At 40.4% G+C, this 21,195-nt stretch overlaps 1 protein-coding gene across 1 annotated transcript; it reads left to right on the top strand.

Moving 5' to 3' along the window:
• Nucleotides 1-2,710: 2,710 nt before the first annotated feature.
• LOC115054696 (ubiquitin-associated and SH3 domain-containing protein B-like) lies at nucleotides 2,711-19,142 on the top strand. The gene is made up of 14 exons (XM_029520021.1): nucleotides 2,711-3,411; nucleotides 13,481-13,534; nucleotides 13,736-13,922; nucleotides 14,268-14,466; nucleotides 14,667-14,836; nucleotides 14,932-15,140; nucleotides 15,522-15,666; nucleotides 15,884-16,004; nucleotides 16,113-16,235; nucleotides 16,341-16,433; nucleotides 16,903-17,047; nucleotides 17,134-17,240; nucleotides 17,708-17,817; nucleotides 17,912-19,142. The coding sequence occupies exons 1-14, from the start codon at nucleotides 3,284-3,286 to the stop codon at nucleotides 18,047-18,049; spliced, it is 1,929 nt and encodes a 642-aa protein (XP_029375881.1). The 5' UTR covers nucleotides 2,711-3,283; the 3' UTR covers nucleotides 18,050-19,142.
• The last annotated feature ends 2,053 nt before the right edge of the window (nucleotides 19,143-21,195 follow it).

The raw sequence follows: 21,195 nt of genomic DNA, 5'->3' as shown, positions 1-21,195 counted from the left end.
ACCAATGAGAGCCGAAGCATGTGGAAGGGTATAAAGAGCATCATGCACTATAAAAGAGGGATGCTGACTGCCCCACAGATCCATCACTGCCTGAGGCTCTGAATAACTCCTCCCACTGCACCAGGTTCACAGCCCTTCCTGGGGAGCAGTCGCTCAGCAAGTCTAATGTGGACATCAGGAGGACGCTACCAGGGCTTAACCCTCTAAAAGCAGCTGGCCCAGATGGCATCCCAGGATGGGCTCTGAGGGAATGTGCTCAGGAACTCTCTGGCCCAGGCTGTGGTGCCTGGTTTAAGAGGTCCACTCTTGTCCCAGGGCCAAAAACCTGCAGTGAGTGGCATGAATGACAATTGACCAGTGGCTCTCACCATGGCTCTTATGAAGTGCCTGGAGCAGCTGGCACTGGCCCACATCAAGAACTCAGGTGGCACCACTGTGGACCCACAGCAGTACTCATACAGGAAAAAGCAGTATGTGTCTGATGCAGTATCAGCTGTTATCCACTCTGCTCTCACTCACCTGGAGGCTCAGGACACATGTCAGGTTGCTCTTCCTGGATTTTAGTTCTGTGTTCAATGCCATGATCCTGCAGACACTAGCCAACGAACTGCTGCTGATGGGGCTGAAACCACGCAGCTCTCCACAGGCGCTTGTTTTAAGCCCTCTCCCGCACATGCTAGTCTATGTAGAGGAAGGAGGTGGGAGAGCTTGAACTGGTGCAAGGAAAACAACCTGCAGATCAATGTGGAGAAAACAAAGGAGATGGTGTTGGATTTTAGGTGGAGAGCCCCCCCCCCTCATTGAAGGAGAAGCTGTAGAGGAAATATTTGGGCCTCCAACGACCTCAGTTCCTCTATCGGCAGAACTAGCATGGAGAAGGCTCACCAACACCTGTGCTTCATGAGGAGAATGAAAGCAGGCGTGGCAATGAGATGTTTTTTGTTTCATGCAGACACTGTATGGAGCAGGTTGTTGATTTAACACGTACAATTTTCTTTTGATTTCATTTAATTTCATCCTGCAAGTGCTGGGATAAAATATACAGAATGATTGATTAAAAAGTATCAAGGTATACAAAGTCATGATCAGCCTGAACAGTCATAGAGCATTCTGTCATTTCATCGACACTGTGCCACTTGGTATGCTAGCAAAACAGTCATCATACATTTCTTTTGGTTCATCCCCAACACTGCCTCTGTTGACCAGGATTCATAGAGCCATATTAACAGGAGCATCTCAATAAATTAGAATATCATTGAGACGTTGATTTATTAAAGTAATTAAATATTTCATGTGGTTATTTCTTTTAATTTTGATTAATCTAACTAATAGTTAAAAACCCAAAATTCAGTATCTCAGAAAATTAGAATATTGTGAAAAACTCCTATATCAGAGATTCATGGTGTCACACTGTCATCAGCTATTTTTCAAAACCTCTGCAAATATTTCCTTAGCCTTTAAATGGTCTCTCAGTCTGGTTCAGTAGGTTACACAATCATGTGGAAAACAGCTGACTTGACAGTTGTCCAGAAGATAATCAGTGACACCCTGCACGGGGAGGGTAAGACACAAAAGTTCCTTGCTAAAGAGTGTTCAAAGAGTGCTGTGTCCAAGTACATTAATGCAAAGATTAATGGAAGGAACAATGACCCAAGAAACAGGGATAGCTGCAAACTTGAGAGGATTGTGAAATTAAGCCCATTAAAAATGTGGGGCAGATTCAAGAGTGGACCACAGCCACAACGTACACACGGACCCAGGACACAGACTACAACTGTTACATTCCTTGGGAACATTCAAGTCCCAGAGACAAGGTCAGAGGTGTCTTACCCTGGACTGCTGCTCAGTGGTCCAGAGTCCTCTATCAGACAAAAGTCAATTTTGCAGTTGATTTGCAAATCAAGGTCCCAGAGTCACTTTTGGAACTGAATTAGTGAAATAAGTCAAGCTTTTGACTATGTTCAATTTTTTTAAATGCACTTGTAAATCTGTAGCTTTTGTTTTTGCTGTCTTGAGCATCTCCAGAGTGTGTTTCCCATCGAGGTGACTTTTTCTTTAATTAACTGCAGCTGGCTTGCCCACTTGACTGGGTGACATACAGAGCTCAGCACATTTCCTGTGTTGAAGCCCCTGCATACTGAGCAGCAGAATCAAATGTCTCTTGCTAAGAGTCACTCCATGCACAACTGACTTAAGCGTTTCATTTGAGTATTTTTACTGTCTTGACTCTAGACAGAGAATAGAGAATAACATAATTTCTTTCAATTTCATATAAAAGGACAAGGTTGCAAGAGGTTTAGCCAATCATATAGGTACTCTAATGTCCCTGCAGCACATTATGTAGTCACATTGTATGAGATGAGCTTTTTGAGCTGTTGATTACTCAACTACAATTATATTAGTTATTCATCATAACAAAATGATAGAAGTACTATTATTATCATTAACTATTGCCTACATTTTATTACAAAGTATACAGCTATAGTTCTCATTATTCCGTGATCTCCCCACACACATCTCAAAATAAAATGCATTGGCATACATTCAATCTAAGTCAGATTTGATTTCATAAAAACTACAACATGAAGAAACGTTTACAAAAGTTGTCTCCCTAAGTTTCTATGGTAATTGATGATGGCGTGTTCTGTGCACTGCGCATGCGCGGAGTGTCGACACCCACTTTGACAGAGAGGAAGTGTGACCAACTTTTTCCACTATCCTGTCCTCTGTCGCCATGTCCCACTCCCTCCACTAATCCGATCGAGTCGGGCTCAAAAGCGCATTCACGGCGTGTTAGCTTCACTCGGCTCGTGTTCTATTTGAAAACCGCGCGGACTTCCGGTTCCCTGATCAACGGTGTACTGGCCCTTTAAGTGACGCGGCCGCTCAGTCAGGGCTCATTCATAAATAAGACTCCAAGCGGAGAAGAAGCACCCACAGGGCAGCGCTTTCCCCGTTCGGCGGACCGGATGCGAGAGCCAAGCAGGAACCAGTCATGCTCACCTCGGCCGGGGACTGTGGATCGGGGGCACGGCTCAGAGAGCTGGAGTGACTTCCGATGGCTGACCCGACAGGAGGCAGCCTGATCCGGATCCAGCCCAGAGCGCTCCCCCAGCCCCGCACTATGCTCCCTTCCGCGCAGGCTTCGCTCTTCTCTGCGGGCTTCCGCCCGATACGAGTCATTCTGCTTTAAAGAGTCTGGCGCTTTCTTCCTGCTTTTGTTGATCAATTAAAAACACACCAGAGGAGCGGAGGATCGGACATGCCGATGGAGCAGTGAGTCATGGCAGCTAAAGAGGACCTGTATGCCAAAGTGACCCCGCGGAGGCAGCGCCAGACCCGGCCAAGCACCGTCAAACATGGGTCCACTCTGGACGTGCTACTGTCCATGGGCTTCCCAAAGACCAGGGCGTGAGTACACAACTGCACAGTCCCAAACACACACCCTAACCCGAACCCTAATAACAGGGCGGTATCAGGATTTCTTTTTAGCAGCATCCACTAGACGCGCTCTTTACCAAAGTTTGCTTTCTTAGTGTCTCTTAATCAGATGAGCAGCTGATGTGAAGCATCCCTGCAGCACAGAGGATTCATGTCCACTCTGCTGTGCATATCAAATGTTTTACATCCACAACCAGATGACATGTTCCAGATCAGAGCGGTGCAATAAGTTTTAAAGTGGCTCATCCAGACTTGTCTGAGGTGTAAGCCCACATTAACATCAGACTTAAATGGCTGCTGCTGTTTTAGTTGTATGATTCTAAAGTGGTAGAGGAAATATCAAATAACACAAAAACGTGTGTATTTTATGATATTGGTACACAATATATTATGACATTGTTGTTCACGCACAAAAATGTGAGCAGCATTTTATAGTGTTGATGGTGGATTTGGAGGTAATGTTAAATTATTTATGCAATTGAATAGTTCAAATCCAAAATTTACAGCTCAGCAAAAAAATTCCATATTTTAAATATGTATTTTTACAACATAGAAAAAAAATAAATGTAGCTGATTAAGTACATTTGATAAATTGTTAATAAAAAATCAATAAATAAACAGTTTCATCTGTGTGCGTTAGATCTGTGTGTATGCAGATGAAATTATTTTCAATCATTTTCAATGAGTTTGCTGGATTTTTATCCAAGTCATCATTTTACTTATGAAATAATAAAAAATACATAATAAAACTTACAAAATTGGCATATAGAAAACAAGAAAATATTCAGTTTACATTGCAATAAATTCAAACGTTTGGTATTTTTGCTTGAAAATTTACTCATATAATTGTTAGATTATCAAAATAGTTATTGATTTGTTTTCCATGAACTAATCGGTTCGTCAGTGACTTGTTTGAACTACAGTACATGCCTGTCCTTGTTTGGACATGATGCGTGCTCTTAGCTGTTTCATTCACCAGCACTTCTTGTTTTCAGCACTTTCAATGAAAACCTGATCCTGTGTGCGCTTCATTTTATTCATCCCAGAGAGAAGGAGTTGCCAGGAAACAAGCAGTGTTGGCTTATCACTGTAGTCTGTAGATTATGTAATTAGCATCCTGGTGATGTGTTGTCTGCTTGCTGCTCTCGTTTGTGGGTTCAAACTTCTCAGTTTAACACCTAACTTTGCTCCATATGCTGAAGTGCTGGTTGTGCATGGGACTACAGTAGATTGTTAAAACAATATTTCAGACTATGAATCAATCAACAGAAGCATAAGACATAAATATTTAAAATTTCATTGAATAGATGAAATTTAAAATGCAACATTAATGAAGCAAACTGCTGTAAACCCTATTTGTGTGTCTTGCACTCCTGGTAACTAAGACCATTAACATAGTAGGGTTTGTTGACAATATATATATTTTTTACGTCAAAGCACTAACCAGTTAGTTTGAAACCTTGACACCTGATTCAGCCCTTTATAAGGCTCGTATGGCCACAGACACTGAATAGTTGTGTAATTTTCATTTAAATGCTGCATGTCTCACTCTTTAGTTCTCAGGCTCCACTCCCTGTACAAACTCTACCTCATCATTTAATCTATAATCATTACACCATTTGCCATTGTTCCCGTTGTCTCCCACACTATATATAAGACTAGATGCCTTGATAAACTTCATCTCACACCAAAGGCCTTTCTGTAACTGCAGGATGCCACGAAATTAAGTCCCATGCAACAATAGAAACCTGAAAAAGTTTTTGTCACTTGTAATTGCAGAGTGCTGCGATTCATTTCCAGTTATATTACTTGTGTTACTGTCTGAGTTGTAAGATATAAAACTGTCTCCCGTGGTCATCAATTTTTCTAAGTAGGCCAACAGTGTTGAACAGTCATTTTTCTTTTAGCTCGAAAGATACAGTCCCTCCAAATTGAAGCTTTTTATCCTCTGCAAAACTGGCGAAGGTCATTCAGACTTTCATCGGATCAGACTCCAGCTCTCTCTCCTGTAATGAACCACTGCAGACAAAATGCGCCACAGAATCTGGTTATATTTGCAGAGTCACATTTATTATTGATGACAGACTACACTGCACTTTGATTTGATTGAGGCTATGAAATTATAATGAAGAAGAATAATTCAGCACCATTACCTTCAAGCCAGCCTGGCCTGATATCAGGTTTGTAACATAAAAAGTGTACCTGAATTGTCTGAAATTAACAGAGGTGAGGCTCTGGGGCAGTTCACAAAATGTGACACACATTTGGAAAAATTGTAATTCTTGAAATAAAGAGCATTTTGACAGTTCCCAGATATTCATCTTTTAATATACGACAGCTTTTGACCTTTTTGGTTTTTGGCCTGTGAACTAGAACTTCTTTGCAGATTATGTTTTATGCTTTCATTCAAACACCAACCCAGTCACCTTGTAGTAAGTTATTTATACATCAAAAGCCCGTTGTCATGTTTTCCTGTCACGGTTTTCCCAAGATATTGGTGGGGCAAGGAAAATAAATAATGGGATCATCAGCTATCAGTCATAGCTTCAGGGAACAAGAGCTTCATTGTGTTTGAGGATTTTTTTCCCTAGCCAGTAGGGAGCATGAATCATGTACACACACACACACACACACATTGGGGTATTTTCTGTTTAGTCATTCAGGAATTGACAAGTGTGGTTAGATAGGAGTTGGATGGACAGTGATCTTTGTCCTTTCCCTGATTCCGATTCAAGACAGGTTTGGAAACTGAGCCGGCTTTGAATGTGACCAACAAAGAGTTTCACCATCATCTTCCTCTCTGTCTGTCTGTTTCTCAACATGAAAATATTTGGTGGAGAAATGCGTAACATCTCTTCTAATATAATTTTGCTGGCCTAAAAGTCACCAAGGTTGTGTGTTTTTAAGTACTGAAACAGTACAATGTCAATGCTCTCCTGGTTAAAACATTTCCAGAGGATGGGACATAAATGGTCTAGTAAAAATCTCAAACATGTTCTTTTCAGGCTTACTGATCCATCTCCTGTTGTCAGACAATCCCAAGACTCACAGTAATATAATTTCCTCTGAGGTTCCTCGGGCTGGCCAGACACTGTTTTTGTTATATTATATAGCTTTAGGTCCCTTTCTTCTCTAGGAACCTGCTTTTATTTAATGATACTTTCAGTAAGAGAAAAACAGACACTAATCCATCCTTCACTGTGATGTTGCTTAAATTGGTCTTGTGTAAATGATACTTCCTTGCATAAATGTGATCTTGGTTAAATGTTAGCTTTCTGTTGCAGTTACCCTTCCTTGATATTTAATTTCACTCCTCTTATATTGTGCTTGTGCATCATAAAGAAGAAGATGTAGGTCACTCGAGTGACTGGATGTAAAACACACTGTGTGAACAACCCTGTAGTTGCTGTATTGCTTGACTGAACACGGAAACTTAAATCAGGCTTGGTTTTAGGCAAATGAGGTGATCAAATAAACGGATGGTCTGTCTTTGACTCTGCCAATACAACCATGTTGGGATATTTTAGACCACATAATGGTCAGAAAGTCTTTGCTTGAATCTGGAGTATGAAGCCCAAAAGGTGCTTTAATATCTCACAGAAAATCAAATTTTTATTGATTAACCACTGATTATAGGTAATGGATGAATTGACCAATTCCGTTTGTTCTGTGTTTCATCAAACTTTCTGAACAAAAGCTTAAAACCCGCTTAGGTTGCTAAGCCATACTGTTAGAGATCTAGCTGCGATCAGAGTGTTTATGGTGACCACATGTTTTCTTTTCACGTCATCACTAACACCATGAAGCCCTTTGCACATTGAACAGGAAGCCGGTGTGCGCGATTTTTGTGAGACTGCTCTCTCTACTAAAATCAGTTTATTCCTCTCTGAACTGAGATACCTAAACTGCACTGTTACTTAACAAAACAGTAAAAAGGCGTGTGAGAAACCACTTAAGTTCATGTGAAGGCTCCAAATTATTCTGGAAATAATTACACATAAAATATACATACATGTGACACTGTGACTGTGTGTGCAGCTTGCAAGAAAAAAATATGAGCCTGTATTCAAGACGACCAAGAGGAAGTCGCCCATTTCCGGAAGAGGTTTGTGACCTTTACTGAGCACTCTGTTGTGATGGTAGTTTGAGGGCTGCTGGAACAGCAGATTCTCACTTGCATACAGAAACTTTTGATTTACTGATTTAGTTCGTGCCATTTTCAAGACAGACTACAAATCCTAAACGTTTAGCACATTTACTGATTGGACTCATAAATTCTTTTTCATATTTTTTGATAAATTACCTTGGGGATCAAGTTTCCAAAATTAAATAAAAACAGATGGATTTCGTCTTTAAGATGCCTCATACCAAACATGGCTGCCTCTCTCAAACTTATTTTGTTGGCTGCATATGATACATCCCAGGACTTTGATGAATGCTGTGTGACACATCAAAATTTTGGCACTGTGCCACATGTATTCTTAGTGAAATGCTTTGTGAACTTTGACTTGTTTCGCTGACGTCAGGCAACTCTAAAAATTACTCAGGATAAAACAGCACTCTTCATTTTAATTAGCTGACAGTAAACACTTGTTCAAACTGATATACTTGTACATAAGACTCTCAATATATCTTAACATCTTTTACTCTCACAGAGGCCCACACAGTTTATTTAAAGGTATCAGTCTCTGACTTGCCCAAACTGACCTTTTGGACATCTCATCTCCCTTGTCCAAAAATAATGAAAAGAGAAGACTTGAAGCAGTTCCAGACACCGCCTGTACACAGCTGACTTTGTTTCAGAAATGGTACTGAAACGTTGCTTTATAGTCGTGGCCTTATGAATCCCTTTTCTGACCCTAAACTAAAATGACTAAAACAACTGAAACAAACATCATCAGTGAGTCCCACCATAAAATGGAGCAGATCAACATTTTGTGAAATACACTTATTTGCTTTTTTTTTTTTTTTTAATATCCTAAAAAAAATTCCAAACTCTAATCTCTGTTACACAAATATGAACCTACTACTAATAGCGTGGCAGTTTAGCGTGGAGAGAAATATTTAACCTGGCTTTGCAAATAGCAGGATCTGTCTCACCAATTTTGAGATGCAAAAGTCATACCTGCCTAAAAGAAAGACTCTTTAAAACAATGTCATCTTTTCACATTGATTTTTTTTTTTTTTTTTTACATTTGCGCCTGGGTTTGACAAACAAGATCCAACATATTACTTAGTGAGCTTTAGTGTAAGTTGTGCTTGCAGTTTCCTGCTGTTTCCTGTCTTTGTGCTGAACTAATAAACTCTCCATTCTAGGTTGAGATCTAGTTATTGTTTAAAGCTGCCGAGCTCATTGACTAAAAGAGTAATTTTACTTTGCAGAACATGGGAGTCGGTCTGCTGCTACTGCTGCTCCACTTAGTTAGTTTGTTTGTGTTACTATGTGGTAATTTTAGTTCCCTGTCCTTTTGTGTCGTTGATCACAATAGATCAGTTGTAAGCCAGAATGAAAGTGAAGAGAAAAGGATAGATGGATTCAAATTCACCCTGACTTGGTTTTCAGGCGGTGAAACGGTTGACGAAGAGGTGATCTTCTGCTGTTGGGCTCACCAGGCCTCAGCACAGTCCGCCGAGCTGGACTGCTGATGTGACGCTCCTTCGGCTGCAGTCTGGTGTTGGGCAGCAACGGTGCTCCCAAAGCTCTAAGTGTGATAAGTGGTTTATGATGTGTGTTTGCCACTAGCTTGTAAACAGGAAATGTTGATTCGCCTTTCAGACTGAGTCAGGGAGGGTCCCTTGGGAGCATGTAGCTGTGAGTATTGGCGTGTATATGCATTTGAGTGTGTTTAGAAACCAATAACGTGGCGTTGTTCACATTATTTCAATGTGCCTGCTACTTTTGGCTTCTAATTTGTGATTTCATCATTTTTTCTGAGCTAATATCTAGCCATGAAAGGCAAAACTTTTATGTAGTCAGGTTGACATCAACTCATAACATCATCTTTACAGGAATCCAAAGTGCTTTCACACATGCGATGCTCTGAAAAGTGTGCAGATTGCCTGATATGAGGCGATAACTTTCTCTCAACCCTGGAAAACATCCAGATCTAGCAAAAAAAAAAAAAAAAAGCCAGCTATAATAAACAGTTCAAAGAATGTTTACAAAAATGAATACCCAAAAACTGCTGTTTAGACATTCAGCAGGCAGCCAGCTCATTTTATTTGTCATAGAGTTAAATGTGGAAATAGGAACCGAACAAAGTTACCATATGTGAGTTAACTGAAAAGCTGTTTCCAATATGGCCTGCAGCAGTGTTGCCTGTGTAAATGAAGTAAAACTCATCTGACTGTGGTCACTGTCATTTATGCAAACAGTCCTGCTGGTTTGAAGCCTTAACTAATCCAAACTGAGTTCTTTCCCTCATTCTCTCTAATCTTTATCTTCCTCTAACTGTGAACAGGAAATGCAGCATATAAATAACTTCCTCAGTTCTCGCTAAGAGCAGAGGAGAGGCCTCAGGGTTAGATAGTTATTGAGGACATTTAGCCCATTACTGTTTCATCTATGTTGAAACAGACAGATAAGAAATTAGAAACCGGTATAGTCTGTTCAGCAAAGGCAAACTAATAGACACAAAAATATCAAGTTGCAGGTGGTTTGCACAGAGCTGTGGTGCCCGTAGTCCTCTCTTTGAGGCCAAAACATGGAGAAGCAGGCCCAGAAGGTGACGAAAGAGCCAGTGATATTCTCTGTCTGTCACGGCTACGTCTCCTGTCACCTGCCTGCTGCCTCCCTCTCAGGATCTGTGTGACCTGCTCCCTCTGCAGCTTTCCGTCACGCCTCTCCTGCTCTCTGTGGGTGCTGGTGATGTCTCTGTCCCACTTTTTTTTTGCTCAGGGAAATGGAGACATAAAACGGATTTAGCGCTATATAATGTGAACATTTTATTCTTTAGTTATACAGTGCATCTGATGTAGGTAGCATCATGTCCACACCCACAGTTACAGGTACGTTATAAAGGCCAGCAGGGACAATTGTGTAAGGAGGAAAGTAGAAGTAGCCTAGATGTCCTCCAGGGACGGACCATCAGGAATCCTGGAATTAAAAACGTTTGTTTGTTTTTGCTGTTTGGGGATTTTTCTAATGTTTTCACAGGATTCAACCATTAACCCTAATTAAATTAATAGAGAGAATTATCAGAAGAAGAATAAAAAATGGAAATAAGAGTTAACTGTCAGTCAAGGAAAGTCTCAGCGGCAGATACGCCTCCAAACTGAATGGAGAATGAGGAAACAGGATTGAAGTATAAAGAAGCTGCAGATTGTACAGAAACATAAAGTGACACTTCCAATGATGTTGGAAAGCAACTGTGTTATAAACAGTGGATTTCTTATTGCCCGTGATGACCACTGCATACAAAATGTTTACTTGTTCCAGTCGTTGTGTATAAGAATGGATGTAATTAGTGGGAAAACCAAATCAGCATCCACTGAGTGTCATTACTGTACAAGCATAACAGAACTTGGTAGGTGTATGGTACTCCAACATTAGGTTTGGACGTGTATTACATAAATAACTCTAGGAATGTGATTTAGTTCATTTCTAGCGACTTGTTTGACTTGTTAACTATAACATGTAGGATATTAGAGTGAGTCAGTATTAAACCTGTGCACTACAAATTTAATGTAAATATATATTGCTGCAGCCACTGACAGCCACTACTATCAGCTTTGGCTAATGTTACCTTAATCAATTCAATCAGAAAAGCTACTTTACCGGACTGTCTTTTTTGTTCTCCAGTAGATGAACACTGTAGGAAAGAAAACAACAATAGGTCTGGGAAAAAAAAAAAAATCTAATTTAAAAATTCAAATTCTTGTGTGTTGATGCTGATGGTTCAGTAATTCTGTGGGAGCTGCAGATATACAACGATAAAATGTTTTGTATACCAAGCCTCATGCCACTCTTCCTTTTTTCAGTTTCTTTGTTGAGTTACTGCTCTCTGATTTGTGGGTCTATAAACAGAGGGTGTCATATACCGTTTCTATTATTTCATCTTACAAAGGTTCACTTTCACTAAGACAAGAAGCAAGAAACCCGATTATCTGGGCTGACTTGGATTTTGTGACGCCTCAGTCACATCAGCCTGTAATCCCATCATGCCTTCTGAGAGAAAATCCCCTTGTTTCCCTCCTCCACACAGCACCAGGTGGAATTTCTGAGTAATACGACTGGAGCCAATAAGCGACTCTCCGTCTTAAGCCTTCCAGATGCAGTAGTTGGTTTAAAAAAAAAAAAAAAAAAAAAAAAAAAGTCAAACTGTCATTTGAATAGGAGAAAACATTTTCACTGTGCTTTTGTCTCTTTGTAGCTTGTGAGGTTCACCCTCCATACATTCATCTATGCGTGCTGTAATAGATCTGTGTGAGCCATCTGTTCCGATGCTGTAGCTCTGGCATCCCCACCCTGCCTGCTGTGCTCTGTCAGGGCACACTGCCCCGGGGTTTGGGGACTTTGCTGTATCTAGGACCTTCTCAGTGGGACAAATTTAGAAACGGCCCATTGAATTTGAACACTTCAGTGGTGCAATGAGCACTGTCAACATCGACACGTCTATATTGTGCTGTGAATTCAGTTAAGCAGTGTTACAGATAACAACACTTCCTCCCAGTTCATTTTATTTTTGTAACAGCTATAGATGATTCAGACAAGCAGTGGCAAGCAGTGATGTGCTTTGGGGCAGCACACTCTGTCTTTAGAAAAGCAGCAGCAGTACAGAGGTTTTGTTTTGTTATCAAATGAAGTGAGTGAGCGATTACTGCACATTGACTCCAGGCTGAGTTTTTTTTTTTGTTTTTGCATAACACACACAACAGAAGCTAAAATGGGACTGCAGGGCTTAGAGTTGTCACTAGAGCATTTAACCTTTAAAATTCAGTTTGCTTCTCATTCCCTGTGGTTTACTGATAAATACAGCCCGGTGCCCAAGCCCTGCTTTATCAAACTATTTCTCTGAGATCCAATTCCTAAATTCTGAATGAAGAGTAATAAACAATCAAAATATATCTTTGCCAAGTGGCCATTGTGGTATGCAAATAAAGGATAAAATAAGGTCTTATATCGATTTGCATAGAGGAGCTTAAAATGAATAAAGAAATGACTTAGATGTACTCTCAGCTGTCACCAATGTGTACCACAATCCTTAACAAGCTAATTTAGGATTATTAGGTGCAAAATGTGGGACGAATCTTTGCAGATAAGGTGTCAGAGTTGTAAACCATGAGAATTACAGTCACATCTAGAGCCTCTGTGTTAGTTCTCGCCAAAACCAAAAAAAGCTGCTCTAATCAGTGAATCCCCTCAGAGGCGGCATGCAGTACCAGAGGTTTTATAAAAAGACACTAATTAAATTTTGAGCACTCAAGAGTAATCATGTAATCAGCTCTCTCTTGTTTCAGAAAGTTTCAGAAAGGGTTGAGATAAATCAAGCCATTTGACATGAACACTGAATTTTTCTTATTGATGCCTATAGCAAAGCATGGACACAAGGCATGAATTGTATATTTCTTTGTAACTTTTACATTTAGGGCTCTCAATGTGGTGACTTTTGGATGGTGCGGAAATGAATTGTTAACCATGACTGAGACAATTCCCTTCAGAAAGCCTCTCTATTCTATATAACAATGGACTGAATCCTCTGTAACACAATCTGGTCCAGACTCAGCTTCTTGTAACCTTCGTATGCACTGAATATGGGGAGTGGTCCTCATTCAGTGGGTGAATACATCCGATGTATGTTTCACATTTGTATCCATGCTGTTTCATGGACCTCTGGGCTGAATAATGAACTCCTGTTATGAAGTGTGGTGCTATTGTCAGTTTACTGCTCTCTTGGGATGTTTGTTCTTTGTACATTGTCATGTGGACAATCTCTCACACAGGAATCTCTGTCTAATAAACCCCATCCGGAAACAAATCTATTGATTTTTTTTTTTTTTCTTGCTGTGCTTTAATCTCCTCTTCTGTTTGTCTCCGCAGCTTGAAAGCTCTGGTTTCGACAGGAGGCAAAAATGTCCAGGCAGCTTGTGACTGGTAAGATCAAAGTTTTCCTCAAATGCTCTCTAACACAACAACTAGCCTGCTAATAGAATAACTTGTGATGGTAAAGCTGTAATGCAGTGACCTGGCTCCACATTGTGTTGATGTGTTTTTGTGCCGTTGAAACAGTAGGGCCCTCTGGTGGTCATTAGCTGTTCTCACCTCTAGTCTTGTTGGACACATCTGTTGCTGCAGGCTCTTCTCCCACGTGGACGACCCTTTCCTGGACGACCCGCTGCCCAGAGAGTATGTGTTATATCTGAGACCCAGTGGGCCGCTGCTCCAGCAGCTCTCACACTTCTGGCAGCAATCCCGACTCTCCTGTGGCAAGAACAAGGCACACAACATCTTCCCGCACATCACACTCTGCCAGTTCTTCATGGTAAGATTTACCCCCTACTTAAGCCCTAGACAGACAGACACAAACTGTGTGCGCGTGTGTGTGTGTGTGCCTCAGTAAAGTTCATAATTCATTAAACATTGAGGGTTTTGTTTTTCTTCATAAAGATTTGTAACTTAATCACAGCAAAATTTAAGTGTGTCAGCTTGTAGTATTTGATCACCCTTTTTTTTGTGTCTTTCACATCTCTGTTGGTTTATTGTGCGATTCCTGTTCCTCTCTTTTAGGGCTTTAGATTTACTGATTTTGTAGTATCAGGATTAATATGCATTTCCCTGTTTCACCACTGATGCTTACCTTTCTGTTTTCTGCCTCGGGTGTGCACAGTGTGCTGATGGGAAGGTGGAGGCTCTGTCTGACGCTCTCCAGACCACTGTGGCCAAGTGGAAGGGTCGCATACCTCTGCCCCTCCCCTTGGAGCTCTACACCTCCTCAACCTTTATTGGCCTCTTTGTGGAGGAGCAGGTGGCAGAGGTTCTGAAGAGTTTTGCTGCTGATTTTGCCACTGAAGCTGCAGCTAAAGCAGGTTTGAGACCCTTTGGTAAAAATACAGTACGCTCAGTATAGATGGTTGATGAAAAATAATGTTGATGAGCTAAGCTGCAACACCAGACAAAACATTTTTAGTGTTATATTAATATAATATTTAGAAAAGGCAAAATGAGCGATACATCTGTATCATGTATACATGTGATGTGAAAATGTTGCCTATTTTCTTTTGTCAAGATGTTCACGTTGAGCCTCATAAAAAACAACTTCATGTCACTTTGGCATACCACTTCCAAACCAGTCATCTTCCAATTTTGGAGAAGTTAGCAAAAAACGTGGATGCATCATCAGGCTGTGACTGGCTGGCTGTGCTCTTCTCGCGGGATATTCGATTTGCTAACCATGAGGTAGATCTGCTTCTGTTGAAATGAATTCTTTCTAAGAAATATTGAAATTATAATTACCATTCTCTAATGGAAGGTAACCATCTGCCCCCCTGTAGACGCTGCAAGTCATGTACCCGTATATACCACAGAATGACGATGAACTTGAGCTGGTAACGGGAGACTTCATCTTCATGTCTCCAGTGGAGCAGAGCAGCGCCAGTGAGGGCTGGGTGTATGGCACTTCACTGGGCACAGGGCTGTCCGGCCTGCTCCCTGAGAACTACGTCAACCGTGCTGATGAGTCGGACACCTGGGTTGTTCACGGGTACGGATGGGATTTGCAATAATCGTCACAAATACGAGTCCACAATCATGTGTTTCTTGCATTAAAAAAATCCCTGATGCATAAGGAGCAACAGTGAGAGGTCCTGGGATTGGATTTGATGTGTGCAAAGATGAGGCACATGACTATAGCACTCTACAGCTCCATTCATTAGTAGTCTAATTCAACTTTCAAGGCCACTACAAATCGCTACATTTGCCAGACTTTTATTTATTTGTATTTTTCTGGTCGTTTGTGTTTTTGTTTTTTTGTTTTTTTCCCTCTTCTTTTTCCCTTTTTTAGGTTGGGGCTGTATACTTCACCTATGAATAAATGCATTTCATACATGAATAAAGTTGAATCCTCTGTGTGTCTGATCCCCAGGTCTCATTCCGTCCTCAATTGTGCCTCTCCATCTAACTCTGGCAGCACTGTTGGCGGGCTGTTATTTGATGGACAACATAATGACTGTCTATTTGACAGTCTTATGGATCCTCCTGGCATTGCTGGGCTCTGTCCTCCTTTGCAGGTACAATGTTTGTACATTGTACAATGATGTTTTATTCTGATGTGTGTGATAAGATCCTCAGGCTGCTTGCTGAAGTGAAAAGAATGTGGTTCATCCCAATCAGACTGCATTTAATAACAGTGATTCCATTCATGCATTTGGCAGGAGGTAAAGTTAAAATTTGCACAGTGTAATTACCTAAGCCTAAAGCCTACCTTGAAATGACTCTTTATCACAGGTGAAGAGACCAACTAGTCAGCCCTCCCTGTCTAAGATGAGACTGTTTGTGTGTCGCCATGGGGAGAGGATGGATGTAGTGTTTGGAAAACAGTGGGTCACTCAGTGCTTTGACTCCAAAGGTAACCATGCATTGGAAATTTGGCACATTTTCATTTTGTGGCTTGCATCAGACACTTTTGACATCTATATTTCCTTCTTCTGTAAAATTCTCATTTGTTTCTGTTTAGGTCGATATATCCGCTCTAATCTCAACATGCCATCCAGCTTGCCAGCCAGAAGTGGAGGCCACTGGGACTATGATAAAGATTGTCCAATTACTGTGTTTGGCTCCACCCAGGCCCATCTTGTTGGTTAGTTACCTACCACATTTTTAAGGATAATCGAATACAGTGGAGATTGAAATAGAGAATTAAAAAGACTGGCAAAAGTATCACGCTGTGCTTTGTCCGTTTCAGGTGAAGCTTTATTGGAAAGCCACACAACAATAGATTTTGTTTACTGCTCTCCATCTCTGCGTTGCGTCCAGACTGCTCAGCATATTCTGCAGGGTATGTCCTAACCTTGATCACAACACAGTCATAGTTGGGTTTTTTAGTCTCTCTCCAGGTTTCTTAGATGATATGGTATATGTACAATTAAAATTATCATCAATGTTGGATAATGTTAAACTTTTTGTGTTAATTTTTGTATCTGAAACCTTCACATTTATGTAGGTATTATTGGTATTAGGAGCTTCAATAAACTGCAACAAAGCTAATCTAGGGACATCATTAGGGAAAAAGAAAGAAAGAGGTTCAACAGAAGGGCTTTTTTGTTTTCCAATCCCTTTATAGGGAAATATTTTCTCTGTCCCAAGCTTATTGCACCACGTCTCACCTCTCATGTAAGGGAGTATTTATAGATTTCTATTTTCTAACAGCACAAAATGATGTTACAGACAAGGTGGATGGCACAACCTGTTTATTTCCAAGAGATATCTTCCTGTCTGACAGCTTCTTTTTTCCACTCTTGTTTCAGGTCTCCAGCAGGAGGCAAAGACAAAAATTCGAGTAGAGCCTGGATTGTTTGAATGGACCAAGTGGGTTTCAGGCACATGTTTACCCACATGGATCCCTCCAGCTGATCTGGCTGCTGCTAACCTGAGTGTGGACACAACATACAGGTACACAGCAATGCCAACACGACATACTTTTATTTGTTATGCTGCAATTTTACAATAACAATTACCACCATTAATTTTGTCCCTAGACCTCATATTCCCTTAAGTAAGCTGGTGGTGTCAGAATCTTATGACACCTACATCAGCAGGAGCTTCCAAGTGACACGTGAGATCTTGGCAGAGTGCAAGAACCTGGGTAAATAGCAAACTACCATTTAAAAGCAAAAAAATGCTGGCAGTGTTCACCTGCTGCATAAGCAACTTTGTTTGCAAGATTATTATTTTCAAAAAGCCTCTTATTAACTGATGGTTTGTTGATGTAATTATTGGTGGCCAGGGTGCACCGAGCATGCTAGTAAAATCAAACTAAACAATGGTATCTGCATGAAACAGCCTGGCCCCAAACAAAGAAAGTATACCTGACCCCACAGACACATTTTTCAAACTGAAAAGGGAGAAACTAATTAATGAAAACAACTTAGTTAATTAGCAGTTAATTCTTAGCTGCCTGGCCCTCTAAGTAGAGATGTTTCCTTTGGATACTTTCCCAGTCTCAATGTAAATGTGTGTGAGAGCCGGAAAGCTTCAAGCTGCATATTATAAACTGAGTGTCAGTAAGCTAACGCTATCTGTGGAATGTGGTTCTACACTATGTTCACACAGGAAACACAGTCCTGATTGTGGCCCATGCCTCTTCCCTTGAGGCCTGCACTCGCCAGTTACAAGGCTTGAGCCCCCAAAACTCCAAGGACTTTGTCCAAGTTGTCAGAAAGGTTAGTCTGTTCCATTAGTTACAAGACAACTTTCAGCTCTACCCTCTCCCAATCTTATTTAATTAACACATCCATCTTTCCCCTTATTCTGCAGATTCCTTACTTGGGTTTTTGTGCTTGTGAAGAAATGGGAGAGACAGGGGTGTGGCAGCTGATCGATCCACCCATCTTGCCTCTGACACATGGACCCAATCACAGTTTCAACTGGAGGGAAATGCTAATGCAAGACTGAAGGATTTGCTGTTTGGCTCTATCTTTTGGCTGCCCTGAACTGCTAAAAAACTATTTATTTCTAACCCATACTGTTCTAAGCCCAAACCAACTACAAGGAAAAAAAAAAGTTTTAGCTTCAAAGACATCATGCAAAAAAATGTGCATTCACTAAGACAAATGTACACAGATGTTATGCTCAGGAAAGAGAAAGTACAGTTTGTGTGGAGATGACAAGAAAATGAGCTACAGCTTTGGCTGCACTTTGCCGAATTTCGCTCAACATTCCAATTCTTCCCCCAAAATGTGGAGGTGCTACAAGAAATCAATATATTTCTCTGTGGTTTCAGATGAATCAGGTTATATGCCAAGAGAAGGTGTGTTATTAAGCTCTCCCTGTGGCTCCTCCTCAGATGGGGCAGTGAAGACATTGCATTCTACTGCCTTCTCGCACACTGTGACAAGATTTAGATGAGAGGACTAGTACCACAGACATATTTTTCCACTTGTCAAGACATTATTTATCTTGTAGCTATGACCCTCCTGCGAAAAAGCACAAAAGAAATGTTGACAATCAGATATGGGACGACTGATCTTCACAATTTCTGGTGCTGAGATGGGTTATAAATTATACATGTTTTATTCCTGTACAAGTCATATCATGAAGTGATCTTTTTAAGTTAACCTTTATGTGGCCACATGAATCCATTTTTAGTTTCTGTGAGGACATGGTCCATTGGCATTATGTGGACGCAATGCAGTTTTGGATTACCACCACAAGAGCAACCAAGTCAATATTACAAATGAAAACTAATATAATGAAATGGTGGCTGTTGCTGGTATGTTGATTATGTCCAGGTGCACTGACTAAAACATTTGCTTGTTTATCATGACCTTGACACTCTCTGTAAGCCTGTAAACCACACTGCTTTTCAGAAAAGTTGTTGCATTTAATATTTTTGTTTATGTCAGATGATTTAAATGCTTACTGCCTGTACCAATTATGTGCTGTATGGCTCAGAAAATCTGTTGCTACTCTCAAAAATGAATAAAGCAAAGTGGTGGAGTTATGCAGCACACATCAGCCTGTGGCTTGTGTTATGTAGATCATAACTTTCTCACACAAGAAACCAATTTGTGGGCTGACCTTAATTTTTAACTTTTGCTTATTAAAAGAAAGCAGCAGTGGGCATTGCAATGTAGAGATAACCATGAAGACAGTGTCTAACTCGAGGCAGTGGCATAGATGGTATTATCTCCTGCAAAATGTAACTCATAAAATAAAACAATTTCGAATACACGTCACGTGACAGGAACAGCGCATGACGAATAAATGACATAAAAATGGCGCCATTCCAGTAAGTTCCCCACTAAGTAAGTCAGTCTCTACGGAGTCCATTATGGGAACGCAGCCATTGTTAAGTTTATGAAGCACCTGTGCTCCGTTAACAGAGACTCTGGTAAGTAAAAAATAACAAACAAATGAATGAACGTGAAGGGCTGAAAAGGGATTGAAAAAGGACGGTCTCACTTTCAGCCCCCATGTGGACTCAGTACTGTTTAAATAGTAGGTAAATAAATAATGGTTTAGTTTTTGGCCCAGACAAAGATAATCCCGATAATGCCAAGAAGTCTCGACCTGACGGTAAAGTTCAGGCCGGGCAGGTAGCGATGTTAGCTTCCGGCTAATTAGCATCGGCTGGTGCTTTCGTGGTGGATTTGGGCATCCGAGTATGAAAATGAACGGAACAAAATGTTTAGCTGAGCCTAGACCAATAGGACCATCCGTTTTACGTATGAGAAAATTAATTTCAAGCTTTTCCACAAAGGCATGCCGCTAACATTATTATGACTTCTCTTACTCTGCTGCTTTTCGTGTAAGTGGTTGTAATTCAAGTTTCAACACGTTAGTCAAATGTTTGTCCGCCGCAACAAACCTTGTTTCATGAATAAAACCTGGGAACTGCATGTTTGCGGTTGACACAAGTGACGAGCTTAGTGCCAAACATAAAATATTGAATGAATATTCAAATATTCATTTGGTAGCCACACATCACAACAGCTCGCAAGCAAAAGAAGCAAATATTGACTGTCTTAAGTAGCACTATAATGCTAACATTTGTCCCAAAACGGTGAATAAATAGGATAGACGCCTACGTTATTTGCCTTCAGGGCTATTTTGAAAGATGGCTCATTTCCAAAAAGTACATTTCTCACATGTGGACCAGTCAGAGATACTATCACTAGATGGTGCTGTTTGATGGCCAATATCAGCTTTTATATATACATATTTGTGTTAATACTTTATCTAGGTATATCAGTGCAGTGTTCAGAGGGCAGGGACAGTGAAGTTTACCATCTCTGCATGTAGCAGGTAGGCCAACAATGACTCACTCATCAGCATAGAGGAAAACCTTGAGGTTGGTTCTAATCTTGGTTTCCAAGATTGTTCTTGAGGACCAAAGAAAGTTTAAGATGTGAAAAAATTACTGGCATTGCTGATTACTTGCAAATGTGCCACGTTTCTATCATAGGTTTATAAAATTCTATTATTTACTGAAAGTTGATAAACTTGAGAATCAGCAGCAGCAGGCCATAATTTTCAGTGTTGTTAGCTTGGCCAAAAATAACTTTGTCTCCCTTTATGCTCTTATTTTCTGTCATCCAAGTCTTTGGAATTGAAATTTGTATCAGAGTTCTACCATGAGCTATTATTAGCTCCAGTATTTCTCCTTTAAATTAAACTGCAAATATATAATAATGATGATGATGATGATAACAATAACAACAATAATAATAATAATAATAATAATAGTTGCTGTTTTTGTTATTTATTATTTTGTATTTATTTATTTATAAATACATCTGGCTTATTAGTTATTTAATAACATTTTATCAACTGGGAACCAGCACAGGAACATTCTTTTTCCTTATGGTCCTCCATGCAATTGTTGTGCCTCACCTTATGCTATGGCATTGAAAAAATATTTGATGATTTAAATGAAAACGCCATTTTTTATTGTTTGGCCACTTGGGGGCAGTGCAATATTCTGCATAAACCCTGAGACTTCTAGGTTGTTGAGGTGGGGGGCGCAACAGAGGGATGGCTGTACTACTAAACAGACACAGATCAACATTAGCATGGCTACACGATGGACTTTGGGCCTT

Source organism: Echeneis naucrates, chromosome 14, assembly GCF_900963305.1.
Source record: "Echeneis naucrates chromosome 14, fEcheNa1.1, whole genome shotgun sequence".
NCBI lineage: Eukaryota > Metazoa > Chordata > Actinopteri > Carangiformes > Echeneidae > Echeneis > Echeneis naucrates.
Note: the sequence above shows the minus strand (reverse complement) of the source record. Positions and strands in the feature narration are given on the sequence as shown.

Excerpts from the sequence above, each read along its gene's own strand:
- LOC115054696 (XM_029520021.1), top strand. The coding sequence starts at position 3,284 with ATGGCAGCTAAAGAGGACCTGTATGCCAAAGTGACCCCGCGGAGGCAG. Across the intron at positions 13,923-14,267 it reads CACTCTGCCAGTTCTTCATG|TGTGCTGATGGGAAGGTGGA; the intron begins GTAAGATTTACC and ends GGGTGTGCACAG. Across the intron at positions 16,434-16,902 it reads TGCTCAGCATATTCTGCAGG|GTCTCCAGCAGGAGGCAAAG; the intron begins GTATGTCCTAAC and ends CTCTTGTTTCAG.